Here is a 17234-nt window from a genome sequence, read left to right as displayed (position 1 = left end):
CAGCCCGCGGGAGGGGCGGCTCCGGGCCGGTCCACCCGGTCCCCAAACGGTGGTGGTCTGGGGCTTGGGGGTCCGCTGGGACGGCCGGGGCAGCAGGTGGGAGCGGGCGGGGAGGTGCTCGCCGTCAGGGCACCGAGCTGGGAGACCCACAGCGACAGGGACGGCGCCAGGACGCCTGGCCCCCAACCCGGCTCCAGCAGACAGGCGTACAAACACACAAATACATGTAGGTGTGAGGTCTTCATAAGCTGAAGGACGTTTCTTGCCACAGAATAAACGATAAGCCTTTCTTAATCGAAACCAAACTTAGTAAAAGCTTATACTTCTCACAGGAGAGGTTCCCAGTCCCCGCCTGCATTCGCTGCCCCCAGTGGCACCCGCCCTGCGGGGCGAGGAGCGGAATGGAAGCAGCCGTAACAGGGCGAAATTGTGGAACAAAACTGCAACGGGGGTGCTGCTGACGATGTGCTGGAGGTAGTGCTTGTCAGTCACAGTGAGCCCTGCCACATGTGCAGCTGGGCTGCACAAAATGCCATGTACTGTAGGGTGCGTCCCTAAACCAACAGAAGATGGACCACACGGTCACCATCAAACCCTTCTGTATTGGGAGTTAGTATTAGTTGAGGAAATTATTCATTAAATATACACGAGCTGCAATGGCCCTTTAAATTTATGAATCAGGGAAAATTCCTCATCGTGACAGTGAGTGGAGCATCCGAGTCGTTTCTAATGACATCCCCAAATACATTACTGTGGATGTAATATGGTTCTCTAACAGGAAAAGTATTATAAGTATTTCATAATCAGAGTAGCAACACCGGCTGTATTTTTAGACCATAGCAAAATGAGGAAAGATTATTTATAAATAAAGCATTTAGCAGCTATTTTAATGGAGAGCAAACAAGTAGGATGCCATGATACTCTTTAAATCTTCTTAGCTTATTTATCACCTGCAAAAACGCTCATAGAATACAATATTTCTGAAAAACAAAAGACCATATATATATCTATATCAAGTATGTATCACCACTGCATGGGAGGAGCATGGGGGAAAAGTTGTAGAGGTGGGGAATATTAAGAAAGCAGTATGTAATTAAGTTAAGGGGTAGCTTATAGGATAGCTACTGAAGCCAATATAACGACAATTAATTGATAACAAGAATGAAGAGGTAAGGTATCCTGTTGGACATCAGGATGAAGTTTAGCTGCAAGCTGCACTAGTGTTTCCACCCCAGTAAATATTCAGTTATAATTGCCTAAATACATGGACTCATATATAGCATTTAATTTGGATTTCATTAGCATGACTCATACCACAGTAAATCCACTTAAATGCTTTGGGTTTATATAAGCATGAGGTCAGAGTAAATTTCCTTTTTTTTTTTTTTTTTTTTTTTTTCACTATTTTGTTTCTCTTGGAAGAAAAAGAAGTATCTAGTGTACAAGATTGTCTCCTCAACATTTCTCTGTCTTTCTAGTACAGTTTCACAGTGTTTTCATAGTTTCTTTGCATTCCCCTCTTTTTATTTCAGCAATAACTGGATCATGGCTTCTCTGCTTGCTTTATACAATTCCTGGAAATACAAACAAATACGAATCTTTTGAATGCATTTACAGAATATTTTGAAAAAAAAAAAAAAAACACTTGCAATGCATATAGGTCACTTAATGTATATACTTTTTCTGTATTTGCTGAAAATGGTATTCTTAAAATCTGTAAATACTTTCTAGAAAGAGTACAAGACTGCTATCAATATGCTTAATCTTTTAAAGTTAAAAGCAGTAAAACAGTAAGAATAGTTTCATTAAAACAACACAGAGAGACCAACATGAAACAATTTGTTCAAAATATTCCATTTAACAGTTATTCTGAGAGAGCTTTCCATGCAGACTCATTTTTAGAATAATAAAAATAGTCTATAATTAGCATCTGCACAGAGAATGCAGGTCAAAGATAGCTATCTTATTTTGTAATAACTATTCTAGTCAAGTTCTTTGCATACAAAAGCCTTTAAGAATTGTGTGGAAGTGTAATATGATTTCAAACTTAGCTGCTTCTTAATAATTTTTAGTTTTAGGTTTACACCTATTTCATTAGATGATATGTTAGAGTAATCCACATTCTTACATTACAATGGAATGAATGGAACTCTCTGAAATAGCATAAGCCAAAACTCATTGTCTTCATCTTAAGAGTGTTTAACATTTTATAGTTGCATGATGATAAAATCAAATACAGAGAAATTAATCTATATTAAAAATGACTCCTTTTGGTGAGTTCTCCATTCAGAATGTCTTTTTTTTTTTTCTTTTTTTTTTTCTTTTTTTTTTCCAGTAGGAATAAAATCACCCTATATTTATTTTGATGTGCTGATTTTTAGAATAACTTTGAGTTATAATGAAAAAATGAATACAAAAACTTAGAAATGTTGAATTTGGCTTAAAGGCATTGCAATGCAAATAATCACATTACAGATACATAAGAGAGGAAGATGATTATGATTCCTCATCTTAAAAAAAAAAAAAAAAAAAAAAAAAAAACTTGGGGGAAAAGTATTGTGCTACAAGAAGAGAACTGGCTGTTTAATTAACAGAAGAGTAAGATTTAATTCCTGTGTAATCACTCATTTATCATGGCTTACAAATACCAAACTAGAAGACAGTCATGGAAGAACTAATGAATATTCATCCATCAAAAATAAAACAAAAGTTTAATGGAAAGCCAGGCTTCCCCACTGTATCGTATTCAGGCATAAACCTGACATATTTCTTGACTTTAAGTAGCACAGCTACTGTAACCATAGTTTCATGGAAGCAACTACATATTTTTAATCTGGTGATGGTATTATTGCTGCATCTGAGAGTAGGTCATCTCTTGTTTGCGGAGTGAAACATCCGGGAAAGCACAGAGGTCTGCACTGCCTTTCCCTTTTCTTCCTGTGCTTTCCTAAGCCCATTTTCTTTAAACTTCTTTGTGTCTCTAAGCTGAGCCACTGAGACTGCTGTTAACTGGAAGGACTAGGGGGAAAGATTCAGGATGTGGAGCCACTGAGGACGAGAGGGAAAGACTTGCAAAAAAAAGTGCTCCTATGCAAAAGCATATCCATATATTTATATGGACAGTAGCAGGGATGGTTTTTACTGCAATTTACATTACTTAAGTTTTGATCAAGAAGACATGTTTGAATATAATTCCATAGTTAGAGATAGAAATGTTATGTTTGAGGTGTTCAGAGATGCCATAGCATATGTATGGGTTGAATCTATGTGTACATCAAGTTGTTGTCATGTATGTTCTCCTAAGTGCTGAAGACTGGAGCAGACAGCTGTAGAGCGATTGTTCTGGTGTGATTGGGGCACAGCAATGAGACAAGTTGATGGAAATCTATTTTGTAAAACTGCTAAAGCAGATTCCATTTAATTAATGAGCTTAATCACCAAAACACATATTTCACACTCCATGTAACAAATTTTATTTCTGAAAAACAATGATCAATGTGCTATGTATTTTAGTTTGTGCCCAGACGGACAGCTTGGACTACACTGAATCAATCAGCTTGAAAGCTTTGCTCTGGGTATGAAGAATTACTAGCAATCATGTAAGTATGTGATAGCAACACTTTAAGGAATAAGCTTTTTCTTGTGCAATTTTTAATGTCACCACACCTTGTTTTTTTATCATGTTGTAGGTATTGTTCTAACAGCCGTCCATCCTCCAGATACAGTAGGCCTTGTCTCCTTTCTGCTTCTGTGGCATTTTGTTAATTTGTTTTGCTGCTTCATGTTAATTGCTTTAACTGCTGTCTGGAGAAAAAAATTATTTAGCTGGCAGATTATCTTCTTCTTTTGCACTTTGAATCTGAAAACCACAAGTATAGTTTTGAGAAAAAGCAAAACAAAACAAAACAAAAAAACACAAATACTTTTTTTTTCAATGAAGCTGTCACTGATGGCTGTTTAGAGACAGAGTATGCTGTAAATTACTTGTCTTGCTATAATGAAAGAGATTAGAACCAGTGTTGTGATACAACATAATATCTGTACAAGATTGTCCAAATGTTGCGTATCAAATGCGGCAGCCAAGCTAGAATCAGGAAAGACAGAAAATGTGAGGCTAAAAGAAGAAAACAGTAATACATTTTACTTGTTCTCATTTTTTTTTTTTCTTTCCTAAATATCCCCCCAATCTGTTGTACAGTTTTATCTTTGACTTACAGAGTACAGTATTAATGCTGTTTTTTTCAACTGAACTTGGAAGATTACTGTCACTGAACAAGCAGCTCAGTAGCAATCACAGGTACATTTCTAAAAAAAATCCACCAAAGTATGCGGCATTGTTGGATGTTTCATGATTCAGCTTAAGCAACAGTGGAGAACATGATAGCAAGGATGTTGATGATGGTAGATTCAGAACTGTATTTAAAATATTTTGCAAGAACATGTAGTTACACACCACACTGTGTTACAAAGAAATTGCTGCCTCCAGCCATGAATTACTGCTACCACCTCCGTTGTTCACAGGCATGTGTATATGAAGCTGTACTTTAAGCCAGATCACTGAAATAACACAAATAAAACCCAGATCCCTCAGAAATACTAATTCTGTAATGTGTATCCGTTGAGTGATCTCATATTCAGCACACGTAGGACTCTCCTGCACTGGTCTGCCCAGAGGGTGAGTGGTAAATGAGGGAGATGGGCACATGGAGGGGCAGGCTTTGTTGGGGCCGTGCTGCTCCTGCAGTGATCTGTCAGCAAGCCTGGGACTGGGTTGGGAGCCACAGGGCCAGCAGCAGCCATGGTTTATCATGTACAAATTGCCACTGGGTCACACTTTGTATAAGAGCACCGACCAGGTTCCTGTTGCCTCAAAGGGCAATCTCCCATTTTCTGCACACTATAAAATACTATTCATGGTATCCCTGAAAGTCAAACAGCTTTATGAAGACTTATGCCTTGCAATTACTTTTGGCCAGTTTTTCTCTGCTTCTATTACCTGTCCCTCCTCCATACCACAGACACGCTTAGAGTTGTGGCATGCTAGAAGCCTCTGGCCTTCAGCCAAACCCTTCCCAGTGTACTTTTCAGTCGGAAGGCTTTAGTTTTGGGGCATTGACAGACAGATCAATAGCTCAAGGATTAAAGCAGGCCTGTAAACCCCCTGCCGGCTGCTGGCAGGGCCATGCTGGGCAGCTGAGCATAATCCCCAGCCAGGCCTCTGCTCAGGCCCCAGCTTTGTGGTGGGTTTGTGATTTTTTTTTTCTATCACGGAAGCCTCAAGTAAATACACAGAAGTAAATGATGTTACAGTTGTGAGCCAGCTGTGGTATCATGTATCAAAAATGAGCTTGAAGACTGAACGTTGTAATCAACCCCAGATCCATGCCAATGGTGTTCCTCTTTTCTGCTTTTGTCCAGGAGCTGTAGATTTGGCAGGTGAGCCCTGAGTGAAATTTCCAGCAGCTTCAGATGTCTTTTGATTTCCGCTGTGGGGTAAAGCTTTGCACTGTCACTCTGCGGCCAAGGATTACCAGAACACAGAGGGCTATGGCCATGTGCCTCCCAGAGCCTGCAGCGTGCTACAAGGCCCAGGAGGCTTTTCATCCTCTTTGTATTTCCAGAGTGGCACCAAGAAAGTGGAAGCAGGGAACAGACCATTTTCCTGTTTGCTTTCTGAGTTGCATATATTCATACAAAAGATTTAGAGATTGGAATTTAAAGTAGAGAGACTGTCAAAGTGCAGTATCAAATGGAATTTTGTCATTCGAGTCAAGTGAACAGCACATTCAAGAGTGACAGAACAGAGCTTATTTCTCTTTCATTCTCCAGACATTTTGAACTGACATCCTTGGAAACCAAAAGCTTCTTTCTATATTCTTATTATACTGTACTTTGAAATTTTTTTATTTTTTCAATTAAAAAAAAAAAAGCAATGTAATCAGTGATTGCATATGAATCCTCAAGCCATAGAATAAAAAGGTAATAGAACTGGCAGAGTTGAGCTATAGTGGTGTAAGTACTAATAGCATCTTTGTGTTTCCTAAGGACCTTTCACCTCAAGACTATAAACTGTTATATACACACAACTGTGTAGCCTACCATATGCCCGCTGCGCTAAAAAACAACCTGTAGTTAACTTGTTTCAAAAAGTGAGGAAGCACGATGTTTGACTTGCCAAAAAACCTGTCTCTATCAAATAATGGGACGAAGGGCAGGAACAGCCTCTGTACCCTCACGCCTGGTTTTCTGGATGACCGCCCTGGCGAGCAGGGCTGCCAGCGCCAGGTGCCGCAGCAGCAGGAGCCGGCAGCCCTGGGGCTCACCTGGCCGCAGCCCATTGCGGCCGCAGTGGAAAATTCCCTGCCCATTACTGTCTGTGGTCGGTATTAGCACATTTAATTTTTTGGATGCTGAGTTTAATTAGAGCCTTATTTATTTATTTATTTATTTTTAAAGGGCACCGTGTCAGTGTAGCTGTTTTGACGCTTGTATTCTTGGTGGCCGTTTTGTTTTTGCCATTGGGGGATCTGGCTGACAACCATCGCCATGTGAATTTTAAAACACGGGATCAAATCCTGACTTATTTCACGAATTCTAACTTTGCCTTGGCCTCGCTCCCGGCCCCGCGGTGCCGCCTGGCGGCCGAGGGCGGAGCGGCGGCCGGAACCGAGCCGCTGCCGCCGCCGTTTCCAGCGGGGCCGAGGGGAAGCGGCACCGGGGCGGCGAGGCTCGGACGGAAAATGGCGGCGCGCTGGGCCGCGCGCTGCCTGCGGGCCGGGCGGGAGGGACGCCGTGAGTGGAGCCGGGGGGGTCGTGTCGTGTCGTGTCGTGTCGTGTCGTGTCGTGTCGTGTCGTGTCGGCGGCGGGCTTGTCCCGTGCCTGTCGCTTCCAGGGACCGTGCCTGGGGCGGCCGTGCTCGGCCGGGTGACCCCTTTACGCTTATAACGCCAAATTAAGTTTTTGCTGTTTAAGAGGGTTGCTTCCCTTTGTTTGTTCTGTGACTTTGCTGAATGCTTGCCTTTCTGCAGAAATTGAGTCTTCAAAAACTCTTTATTGCTCACTTTAGAAAATTTCTTCTACCAGGGTTGATCTCCACACCAGCAGCTTCTCGACTGACCTCAGAGGAAATTATTCAGATGCGCAATGAGCTCTTTACCAAAGAGAAGGAGAGACAGCTATCTCTTTATCCGCGAATTGAGAAAATAGAAGTAAAATACACTGGAAAATCTCACCCTGGCAGTTTGCTCATAATGAACAAAGCCTTGTCTACTCCGTACAACTGCGCCATGCGTAAGTGAATGGGCTCTTAAGCTAATGTGCCACTGAGAGTGAAAATTATGCTGCCCATTGAAGTATTTGTCTTCCAAATTTAAAATGTTAGTATTATAGACATTGTAACGACCGAGGTAAGGGACTTGCATTCAGAGTATTTGTATTTAAGTTTATAGTATATTTGTACTGTGAACTTAATGACCTAAAATACATTCTATTGATTTAAAATACATCAGCATAAACTGATTAATTTTTTTAGGCTCTCTTTGCAGCTTATTCTTCTAAGTCATTTACAGTAGTAAAACATTTGCAGATTGTTGTTACAATGCAGGGGAATAATTTGCTGACTCTGACGACCAATATTAATAACCGTGTAATGTGTTTTTCACTTTCTTCAGACTTAAGTGAATGGCATTGCAAGAAATCTGTGCTAGCTCTTGTGGATGGTGAAGTCTGGGATATGTATAGACCCTTGACCAAGTCATGCGAAATTCAGTTCCTTACATTCAAAGATGAAGATCCAGAGGAAGTAAACAAGGTAAAGTTCCATCTTAACCTCGTTGCAGGTGACCCTGATTGCAGCTCCTTGATTCTGTGTGCTCCTTTTAGTTCCATGTCCATCTGCTTCCTTGAACTTTGTTGTTGTGAAAGTATCAATATTTTTAATGGTTGGTTGGCACCTCACAGTTACTGTTAGTTGGACCTCAGTGTGGGCTAGGTGGTGTGTGGACATTCTTTTCAACCTATATTCTTGCATGATTCTATGATTTGAGATTTAAATATCCCAAGGGAAACATGTGGCTTGCCTTTCAAGTGCAATTTTTATTATCTTGATGGATGTTTTAATACTCTCCAAATAGAAGTCTACATTCTAAAGAAAGTAATGGGGGGTAAACATCCTAGGTTTGTGCCTAATTCAATGAAATGTTGGCATGTTTTTTTTTTTTTTTTTTTTTTTTTTTTTTTGGGTAGCTGTTGTTCATCTGGTATAGGTTGTTAAGTTCTAAGTAATAACTGTGTTTTGTAATTTCTTTATAGGCCTACTGGCGTTCCTGTGCCATGATCATGGCATGTGTGTTAAAGCGGGCATTCAAGGATGAGTACTCTGTGAATCTGGTTAAAGCTCCAGAAGTGCCAGGTGATAAGAATGTTTTACAGTTGATCATCTTGTCTTTCACTGCTTTTTAAGTGTGTGTGTAATTATGTTATAAAAGAAAACCAGAGGCTCTTTCTTCCAGTGTTTGAAGGTATTTAGCATTTTTATGTGTATTAAGTGCTGTTGTTGCAGCTTTTATTTGTATATGACGTGACGGGCGCATAGAAGCAATCCAGAATTTGTATTTGATTATGTTAAGTAGCTGGGCTTTAAACTGTGACAACTCAGTGGTCTCTACATAACTGCTAAGCTGTGTGACTGCTTTGAAGGCCATTGAATGGAGAAAAGACAGGAGCCTATCTTCCTAAACTGTTTTTTTCTATCAGTTGATATACTGGGGATTAAATGTTAAATCTTTGCATTCTTTCCAAATTTCTTTTCTAAAGTTTTAGCTTTGCACTACACTTTTTAAATGTCCAGAGTCTTACTTGGCCTGACATTATCGGTGGGGAGAGGGAAGAAGGTGCAAGCAAGTCTATGCCCCTGGGTGCTCTATTGGAAGAGTAATTATTATTATTATAAGAATGTGGTGTACCAGGATTTCTTCAACTTACATTCATCAGGCTGAAAATAATTTCTTCATTAATGTATGGAAGATTGGTCTGTATGGTAACTGGATTTCAGACCACTTTGGACTACATAGATGAAGTTAGTAACTTAAGGGCATAGCGTTTTGATTATGAAGTTATATGAGTAATATATTTAGAAGATTTGATCTGTTTCTGTGAAATTTGCCCTACTATGTAACCCTATGAGCACTTGAGTTATTAAAAGTCACTATTTATACATCAAGTTGGAAGATTACTGAAGTTGGTTGCTAGCAACGTTTCTTCACCTGTGGCCTAAGATTCACTAAAATTAGAAAATGCCCTAGAAATGAGGTTACATGAACTTGATGGTTCTTGTGGGACCCTTCCAATATGGGATATTTTTTTGTTTTAAATAACAAAGCCTACAACACAATTATAGATTTGATATATAAGAACATGGTTTGTTGTTTGGAGTCTTCCTACAATTCACTCCCTTTTTAGTCATTTCAGCAGTTGTCTTGATTGGCAGGTGTAGGAATGGATATTTCCGTTCTACCAGGATTTGCAATAATCTTGCAGATACTAATCTACATCATTACAGTGTATGTGTAGTAATAGTATGAGTGTACTAGGTTCATAAGCTTGAATTTTAAGATGTCAATAACTTGATAAATATACACCAAGAGCGTTCTAATGACTACCACAGAAATTTGTGTTAAGTACGTGTCATGGATAAACATCTTAGTTCAGCTCTAATACTGTCTGATTTATCTATGCAATAAATTCCTCTTTACAAAATGGTAAAAGTTGCACCATTTACTAAATGGTGCAAACTTAGTATATGATGCAGCGGAAAATACTGTGAAATATTTTTGAAGTCTATTGTCTTTTTCAGTGTTGCGAGCTGCAGTTTTGGGAAGCAGTATAGGTTTATTTTGTTGTTGCTGTTGTTGTTGGTTTCCTTTAATGGATGTATATTATATCAACATTAAATTAAAACACATTTAAAATGAATATTTCTAATTCAGTGAAATGAAAATGATACAGATTTAGTCTGCTATTTGACTGTATAATCACAGCTGAAAATTTCTACTTTATGGATTTCTTAAGACTCTGTTTTTCTTGTAGTTTTAATACATTTCTAAAACTATAATATGGCAATATATGTACTTCATTACAAACATGAATGTTTTTCTTGTTGGAATTGGAATTGCAGTGATCTCTGGAGCTTTCTGTTATGATGTAATTTTGGACAACAGACTGAATGACTGGCAGCCAACAAAAGTAAGCACAATAACTTCATGCTCAAAAAGTTATTTTGCTTACAGTATTGTCCATTGTTTTCCTTGTCAGGGGGAGAGGTTAGTGGGGTAGTGCAGTTTTTGTTCTTGTTCTGCCTCCTTCACCCCATCCTTTTCTTAGGGTATTTTATTTTACATCAGGAATACACTTCAGAAACTAAATCTCTTAATTTATCATATACTGGCTCTCACTGAAGAGTGCTCTGAGCCCACAAACTGTGTTTGTTTCAGATGAAATTAAATCCAGAGCTGTCCTCCAGATACTTACAAGTTTTAGGCCTATAGGGCTAGAGTAGCTCTGATCTGAAAACCAATTCCAGAAACAGTTGGTGTGGCTGCTGGGACTTCAGTGCCATCTATGTCTTATAGGATCCATAGGCTTATAGACTTTGTATGAGTAGAACCCTCTGACAGTAAGGACGTATTTTCACCTATTAGTTTGCAGCATAATCAATTTACTGTTGTAAAACAGCTGTGAGCACATTCAGCTGAAATTTTTCTTAATAGCTTGCTTATATCTCTTGTTCTTTGGAAAATCCAATCATCTACAAACTTCTATAAAATCTAATAATGTACAAACTTCTAACAGTTTGATAACTGGTGTGATCACAAGTGTTTTACTTGTATGGTGCCTATTCTTCACCTCATGAAGTGGAGGTGTGTGTGGCTAACAAAGCAGTGTTAGTATAATACGGATTTCTTTTTCTTCAATATGATCTTGTAGTTAAAATATCCCAGAATAAGTTACTTTATAAGTGACATAGTAAATGCAATTTCTCTTAATCACAGGTTATTATTTATCAACAAATTTGAGTGTGCAAAGCTTTGGTTTCTGGACCGAGGCAGTGAATTTCATAGTTATTCAGTAGTTTTTTTCCTTTTGATTCCACCAGAGTGGAGATTGTTTATAACTGGAATTACAACTGTGGGAAACAGGATACACAACTGAATATTGACCAGTGTCAAGACTGCATGTGCATATATCATGTTAGGAAAACAGAAGATGTTTAACTCCGATTAATGTATATGGTTTCTTATGGAAGAATGCCTGTTCATTTTTTCCTTAGCAATATGTTGCTGATAAATAGTAAGAACTACAATTCTACAGTAGTATTCTTATATTTAGGATTAATACTAGATGGTCTGTTTATTGACTAAATATTTAGTGTTTCCTATGCTTTGTCTATTCAGTACAGCTGTGAAACAGTGGTGACAATTTTACATGTTTCAATTACTATTTAGGACAACTTCAATTCTCTTACAAAGGATGCTAGTAAGCTAATTTATAAAGACCTGCCGTTTGAAACACTGCAAGTTGAAGCAAAAGTAGCACGTGAAATGTTTCAGCATAACAAGTAAGTGTATGAATTTGCCTTCCTTTTAGAAAGGCAATTATAAATTCATTTAAATCTGTGCATAAGATGTGATAGGTGAAGTAAGAAGGTACATCTCTCACTGCTCTGATTGCACTCAAACACATCTCCATTGTCTTTGTTCCACTAGCTGATTACATTTTTAATGTTCTCTCTAGAGGCCAACACCTTTACTGGAGGTAGTTTTGTGAGAAATAGAAAGATGGTAGACTTCTAAGTTTAATATTAAGCTTCAAGATGTCATACTTTTAAACTGGAGCTCTGGTGATTAGACTTTTTGCATGCTAGCTACCTTAAGCTTTTGCTGAAAGGCTTTCATATTCAAGTTTTTTCATATCTTGGTATCTTGAAATGCAGATTTGATGAAATGCAGTTTTTGAGCTCTACAGAGGGAAAATGGGTAAAATGCGTTATAGAAAGGCCTGTTCAAAACACTTTTTTTAGCTGACAGACCACTTAAGCAATGTTTTGGAAAAATTACCTGGTCCACAGCTTTTCAGTGGTTGGAGAGAAGTGGGGGAAAATGATAAATAATTTTACTTTTTGTGAACCAAAATAAAATTTTACTTGAAGCTGAAGTTATTACCAACATAAATACTATTTTTAGCTTAATAATATTTGTGACGTACCAACTAGCATCTCTTTACTATGTTGGTTGGCAAGCATTTACAGCAGGTAGGAGCTGAGCAGACTTCTGATAACAACTTCAGACATCGTATGTGTATCTATGGTTGTAGAAAGAGCAGAGACTGCTTTTTGCCATCTTGCAGATGACCAGTTGTTGAGGACCACACATTTCATAAGACAGTTTAGGTGATGGCGATAGATTCTTCTGAACTTAGATATGATTTAGAAAAAAAAATTCTATGTAGAAGTAGGTTCATTTTATTTTTCTGAAAAAAAAACACAACTCTGTTAGAAAACATACATGCTTCATGAAACATGTCAATACACACTGGCATATAAAATTAAGAGTTTAAATTTCTTTCAAAGGTCCCATAAATATGAACATAACTTTAAGAAATGCTCCCTAAATCAATCTGTTAAGTATTCCTACAAGAATTTGGTGTTAAAGGTTAGAAATTTTAATCTTTTTTTTGTCTTGATCAGATACAAAATGGAGATGATAGAACAGAAAGCTTCTCGGAACATGGAAGGAATTGTAACATTACATAGGTGAGCAAAACTGAACTCATTCTGTAATTTTTTCACTGAAAAGTTTAGTCATATTGCAAGTAGTACCTGCAAGTAAAAAGAGTAAGTTACTTATGATGGCTTTTAATTTAAAAATAAAAGCACTTATGTTCAAGTGTTGGAGATGGGAATGGGGCTGACTTTTGGAAAACAGTGTAAGATGTAAAGTTCTCAGGCTGGAGGAAGGAAGCTTTTATTATAGCTCAATCTTACAATTTGTGACTCACTTGGGCTGGTGATACTCAGTTTTACAGATGCCTAAAACACACTTGATTTTGGAGTCCAAATCTTTGTAAAGGAGAGATGCTTTTGCCATGATGGTTTTTGAAATTTTAGAACGACGTTGTGTCTGTTCTCCTTCCTCCTACTCTTTAGTTTGTTCAGTAAGATGGGCTTGCCTGTTGATTGCTGGGAGAGGTTTGTTCTGAGTATTCTTTTGCTGTACATCTTGCTCATATCTCACTTTTCTTAATTGATTTGCAACTTTGCAGGACATGAAAGGGAAAACCTGTGCAGGTGGTAAACAAACTGTTCTGCAGAATGTGTGATCTCGGAGGCAAATCTTTTCCTGGTGAATGACAAAGTTATTAACCCACTATCAAAGTCATCGTGGCTTCAAAAATTTGAGAAACAAATGATTATCTTTCTGGACTTGGGATTTAAATTTTGTAAATTAATTTTAGGACATTATGTGACTTCTGCGTTTATTTCAGGAAACCTAGAAATACTGAGCTAGGGACGTGTTGAGAGTTGTTTTGGGATTTGTGTGGATTTTCTTTCATCCTGTTTGAAGTGTTCTGTAGATAGGTTTTTGCTAACCAAAAATAAATAGGATTGTAATTCTCTTTGATTATATTTGCCATAGCATTTTTTTTTTTCTTTTCTTGATTCCCATCAGGTTTGGTGACTTTGTGGATGTTAGTGAAGGCCCTCTCATTCCAAGGACAAGTTTCTGTTTCCAGTATGAGATAACAGCAGCCCACAATCTTCAGACTAACCAATCTGAATTGATAAGGAGGTTCCAGGGTGTGTCCCTGCCAGTTCATTTGAGGGTAACTAATTCATTTTCTGTAATTTTTCTTTTCTTTTAAAGTTAGGGCATTTGACATATTTTCTGATCTTTATTCTATGCTGTGACTGTAGAAATACACAGTTGAGAGGAGGATGAGTAGCAGAAAGTGATGGCCCATGATGATGATCTCATTGGGTACTTGGGTTTCAATTGACATAGCTATATAGTGGCTATGGAATCAGAGCTTGAAAGCTTGCATCAGAGCACCCCAACATTATTTTTTTCAATACTGAAAGCATGATTTTGGTTGCACAATTGCTGCATGGCTATTTCATTCCCCATGCCTTAGTGAATTTTTGTTCATTGTGCATGGTGATCATCTGAAATGTTCATTCATTCAGGAAAGAACAGAACTTTGAATTGACAATCATGATGAAGGAATCTTCCATGATACCAAAATAAAACTTAGTAACGACAGCAAATCCCATCACTAATCTATCTTAAGGAAAGTCTCTGTGAAAATATAACTAGAGACAAGAGACTTTCTTCCTGTTTTTGTTGACTTATATTGTCTTGGCCTGTGGTCTAGAAGATGTGTTACTGTTTCCATTGGGGATGTTTACAAGAGATAGGTGGGCACTGTCTTTCTTGCCTCCTCTCTTATGTACCCTTCCTTATCATTCCGGGTCATAAGATTTTAATGCCTGTTTTTGCCCGTTACCCCTTCAATGATTTTACAGCGGATGGATGTGATCAGTAAATGTATGTTCAAGCCCTCTTTAATCCTCCCAAAGAATATAGGCAAACTGGCCACTGAGGTAATAAGCCATAACATCTGGATAGAGATTGTTACATATTTGTTACATCATTTCTATAAACCTGTCAGAATCTTATCTATAGTAAGATATTTTCTTTTCCTCCGGTAATATTATTTAATGACACTTATTACAGGCTCACCACACTGTGTGGCACAAACTGCTGGAAAGATCAAAGTGGCTGGTAAGTCTCAGTGGTGAAATACGACTTAAAAATAGATGTATATATATATAAAATGCTCTGATAGAGTAGCATTTGAATGATTAGAGATGGATAATATCCTCAGTAACGTATCTTTAAGAATGGAAATGTTAACAGGTGAAGGAAAATTGGATGCACATGAAATTTAATTGCTTTGTAGCAGAAGATTTTCTAGTATTTGATGTCTGACTGCTGAAGTGTATTATACCATTCAGAAAAAACATGCACTGTTCAACTGATATTGTGTACTATTCCAAATAATGGGAGCAAATTATGTCAGGCTTATCATCTATGACTGAAGCTGTCTGCTTTTTAATAGTCCCTAATCTGTTTTTAATTATCACTTTAAAGTACGTCTGTATTTTTCAAATTCATCTCTAGAATTTATGTTGATACCACACATGTAGAACTTAAAATATTTTTTTCCTGTTTTAATCATGAATACAAAATAAAAAAACGTAAAATTGGAGTAATGTATTTATACTTACCTAGATTTTAGGTAATGGTAAGTTTTCTGCCATAGGCTTGAGAGAACACAAGCAAACATACTTTTAATAACTAAATGCAGGGATAAAATCTAGCATTGGATGAACCTAGGTGGAAACTACTGGAGATGAAAGGAAATACTAACTCAGTAAACTGCATAAATGCACTAGTTTATTTTTCTCCATTTAAAATCTGCATGGAAAATAAAAGTTTCTTGCAAACATTCTTCTGTCAAACTGTGTTCCAAAGGTGAAATGGACTTATCCAAGAGAAGCTTTATACTGACTGGATAAAAGCAAAAAGGCATTTTTTTTTCAATAAATGGAATGATAAAATATCATAAGCTGCATATAAGCAGAGGCTGACTTTCAAAGCATGATTAAACGTAGGAAATTGTTACGAGAATTAAATAGCAGATGGTTTGAATTCTTCAGAACGAATATTTTATTTACTTTTGTGGCAAAAGAGAGAAAAAATATGGTATGCCTACTGAAACTTGTTATCCAAGGATGTTCTCAGAGTCTAACCCATGGTTTTTTTTTTTGTTGTTGTTGTTGTTTTGTAAATGAAATTAGTTTGAAGATGCTTCTTGTCCAGACTGTTTACTTCTGGAGACAACAGTTGTCTTTCTTGCTACACTGACAGTGTGAGAGGAGGATTTCCAGAATCTAGAGTTAAGTCATGTTTAAAAAAAATAACAATTTTGTTATTTTTCTGCAGGTCACTGAAGAGAAAATTGTGGAAGCAGCAGCAGAAAGTCATGAGGAAAAAGGTGGAACTGAAGAAGAAAAAACTTTATCAATCTAAATTAACCTTTAATTAACCTTTAAATGTACATAATAAAATGTTTGTTTTTTTACATGGCTTATTTGTGCTACATGGTAAACTGACTTCATTAATTCCGAGTTCCGTGGACCTGAATCATGGATAGGTACAAAGCCAGTCTCATACATTTCAGTCTACTTTAATTTCAATTTTCTGTCCCTGTTAGAAAGGCATGGATTTTTTTTTTAAGTCTCATTTGTGTTAACTCATTTTGCAAATCATTATCTCAAGAACTATGATACACGTCCAGATACTGTTCCTTCTGATTAGTGTGCTTTAACCATCCTTTTTTAAGTTGATACAATTTCAAGACCATGTTTTTAGGCTAACTCTTTACATGCTATATTTCTTGCTGGAGTTTTCAGATGAAATTCCACTGATTTCTTTGCCTACTGCATTAGAGACAAATAATGTCTTAAACAAAAACTTACAGAAGCCCGTAAAGTGTCACAAAAGGGTTAATTCCCAATTTTGATTTTGCCAGAATTGATATTAGATTATTTTGTATTTGCTGTTTGAAAGACTTCATTCAGTAGCATGCAGAATCACCATTGCTTTATGAATGTAGAAACTGAAAAGTTATTTGAGGTTATTAATTGTCTGCTGTACAAGAGCAGTTAATATCACCTTTAAAGATCATTTTCGAGAACAGGACCAGGAATGTAGTGCTATGCACATCACCATAGTAAGATTTATTATGAATTTTCATTCTTTGATATTTAAATACAGTGGCTTCAGTTAAATTTCACAAGGGGTTTTTGCTGGCTGTTTTCTGACATTTTGTGTTTTCATCACTAGCTCATTAGAGCTTCTCTCATACCAGAAACTATTACTGTGTGAAGTGCAAATATTTTATCTGAATTTTATCTCATTTACTACTTTTACCATTAACTGCATCACTTGCTTTCTAATTGATTGATACTACCGTTTTGCAAGAGCAGTAAAACATTTAAGTGAGGAAATCTTACCTAGCTTAATGAATCTACAATAATAAGGAAATAAATGCTAAATGTGTCAGAGCACAGAAGAAATGATAAAAGCTGGTGAAATTGCACAGTCTACTTAAGT

At 37.4% G+C, this 17234-nt stretch overlaps 1 protein-coding gene across 1 annotated transcript; it reads left to right on the top strand.

Moving 5' to 3' along the window:
* The first annotated feature begins 6656 nt into the window (after positions 1 to 6656).
* MRPL39 (mitochondrial ribosomal protein L39) lies at positions 6657 to 16209 on the top strand. Its single transcript, XM_035315520.1, has 10 exons — positions 6657 to 6792; positions 7084 to 7290; positions 7671 to 7810; positions 8311 to 8410; positions 10175 to 10242; positions 11502 to 11614; positions 12743 to 12808; positions 13725 to 13878; positions 14790 to 14837; positions 16062 to 16209. The coding sequence occupies exons 1-10, from the start codon at positions 6741 to 6743 to the stop codon at positions 16146 to 16148; spliced, it is 1035 nt and encodes a 344-aa protein (XP_035171411.1). The 5' UTR covers positions 6657 to 6740; the 3' UTR covers positions 16149 to 16209.
* Positions 16210 to 17234: the final 1025 nt, after the last annotated feature.

The sequence above is a fragment of the Oxyura jamaicensis genome, chromosome 1, assembly GCF_011077185.1.
Source record: "Oxyura jamaicensis isolate SHBP4307 breed ruddy duck chromosome 1, BPBGC_Ojam_1.0, whole genome shotgun sequence".
In the NCBI taxonomy this organism is placed as follows: domain Eukaryota; kingdom Metazoa; phylum Chordata; class Aves; order Anseriformes; family Anatidae; genus Oxyura; species Oxyura jamaicensis.
The sequence above is the reverse complement of the archived record's forward strand: the minus strand, read 5'-3'. Positions and strand labels throughout refer to the sequence as shown.

Excerpts from the sequence above, each read along its gene's own strand:
- MRPL39 (XM_035315520.1), top strand. The coding sequence starts at position 6,741 with ATGGCGGCGCGCTGGGCCGCGCGCTGCCTGCGGGCCGGGCGGGAGGGA. Across the intron at positions 7,811-8,310 it reads ATCCAGAGGAAGTAAACAAG|GCCTACTGGCGTTCCTGTGC; the intron begins GTAAAGTTCCAT and ends ATTTCTTTATAG. Across the intron at positions 11,615-12,742 it reads GAAATGTTTCAGCATAACAA|ATACAAAATGGAGATGATAG; the intron begins GTAAGTGTATGA and ends TGTCTTGATCAG.